We start from the raw sequence: 1816 nt of genomic DNA on the forward strand, positions 1-1816 counted from the left end.
TATGGCTCACATTATATATCTATTGGACACAGCTGCTCTAGAGGCTTGATTAGAGTCCAAACCAGTGTTGTTCAGTTTGGTAGGCACATGTAGCTATTTATACTTTAAGTAATTAAAGTTAAATAAAATTAGAAATTCAGTTTCTCAGTCACACTACCCACATTTCAAATGCACAAGAGCCATCTGTGGCTAATGACTACCTTATTAAACAGCACTGTTCTAGAGCAGGGGTTGGTGAATTATAGTCCATGAGTTAAAAATGGCTTTACCTTTTTAAGTAGTTGGGGAGAAAAATCACAAAAGAGTATTGCATGACATGTGAAGATTAAATAAAATTAGATTTCAGTGTCCATAAATAAAGTTTTATTGGAACACAGTCACACTCTTGGTTTATATTCTGTCTGGCTGCTTTCATACTATCACAGCAGAGTAAGAATAGTTGTGGCAGAGACCACATAGCTCACAAAGCTACAGAAAAAGTTTGCCTACCTCCGTCCTAGATCATTCACTTCTAAGTGAGAGTCATTTACTTTGCTGCAGAGCTGACCTCCTATTTATATACAGTTCTTTAAGTACTCATGTAGTACCTACACTCAGTTGACTATTCTTTTTTAATTCTCAAAAAAATACATACTATTTTAAAGACTTATGCACTAAAGATGTATTTAAAATACACTGTTTTGTTTTTCTCTGCCCCATATGATCTACAGGAAAAAAACAGCCTTTTTGTTTTTTTCTCTCCTGAGATGAGGTCTCACTATGGCCCAGGCCGGTCTTAAACTCCTAGGCTAGAGCAATCCTCCCACCTCAGCCTCCCAAGTAGCTGGGACTATAGGCATGCGCTGCCACAGCCAGCTTTACACTGTTTTTATTTAACAAAATAAAACAATATATTAATTTAAGTAGCTCTATATCATCACAAAATTGCTAGTTCTGTTAAATTAATAACCCCTGGTTATTATGAGCAGAATATTCAGGCTAATACTAGAAAAGGCATATAGTAGGGGAAAGGATATTGCTATAGAGATATCATTAGGCATTCAGCCAGAACTGCTTATTCTATTTCTTTTAGCCAAAGAAATTGTGGTTCATTGTCTAGAATGATCACTATAAATTTTTCAGATACATGGAAATAAAGTCATCTACTAACTCAGTCATAGGTTCTGGAATTCTAAAATCATGCAAAAAATATAATTTACATAAAACATAATAACAGTGCTGTCCCTTTTTTTTCCCCTACAAAGCTAAGCATTCTTTACTGACATATCACATATCATTATCACCGCAACAACCTTAGAAAATATTAAGGGCAAGGCTTCTTTAAAAGACAGTCAAATTAAAAATGTGTCTACCCTGAAATCTTGTCTCAGTTTAAGAATGTTAATGGCACAGGGTAAGTCTAAAATGACTTCTAGTCTTTTACTCAACTATAAGGCAAATACATTTGAATGGAAATATACATACTGGCCAGATGGGTGAGAGTAACATTTTTTCTGTGTAAAGTGTATTCAGGACTTAATTACTTTGATAGTAGATATCATTACATGGTATGTTATTTAACTGTTTGCAATCAACTATTTGGAGAAAGATACAGTTAAATTGTTTTCCTCCAATATCAGCAACTAAGGTTATAATAGGAAACTTTTAGAAAAAGTTGGTCTGTTTCTACTATGCCTTTTTGTTTAAATCTTTCTGTTTGTTCTCCCCCCTCCTCCCCCCACCAAAAGACCTCCACAGATTTCTAGCACATATCATAAGAAGACTGTGTACACATTAGCCTGGGGGCCACCAGTACCCCCTATGTCACTTGGTAAGT

The 1816-nt window shown here is 35.2% G+C and overlaps 1 protein-coding gene across 1 annotated transcript in view; it reads left to right on the forward strand.

Moving 5' to 3' along the window:
* Nucleotides 1-1816, forward strand: part of GEMIN5 (gem (nuclear organelle) associated protein 5) — a 43099-nt gene that overhangs the window by 11629 nt on the left and 29654 nt on the right. The window contains exon 10 of the mRNA XM_012653181.1: nucleotides 1728-1814. Coding sequence (XP_012508635.1) covers nucleotides 1728-1814 — 87 coding nt within the window. The remainder of the gene's footprint in view (nucleotides 1-1727; nucleotides 1815-1816) is intronic.

The sequence above is a fragment of the Propithecus coquereli genome, unplaced genomic scaffold (assembly GCF_000956105.1).
Source record: "Propithecus coquereli isolate 6110/MARCELLA unplaced genomic scaffold, Pcoq_1.0 Scaffold419, whole genome shotgun sequence".
Lineage (NCBI taxonomy): Eukaryota > Metazoa > Chordata > Mammalia > Primates > Indriidae > Propithecus > Propithecus coquereli.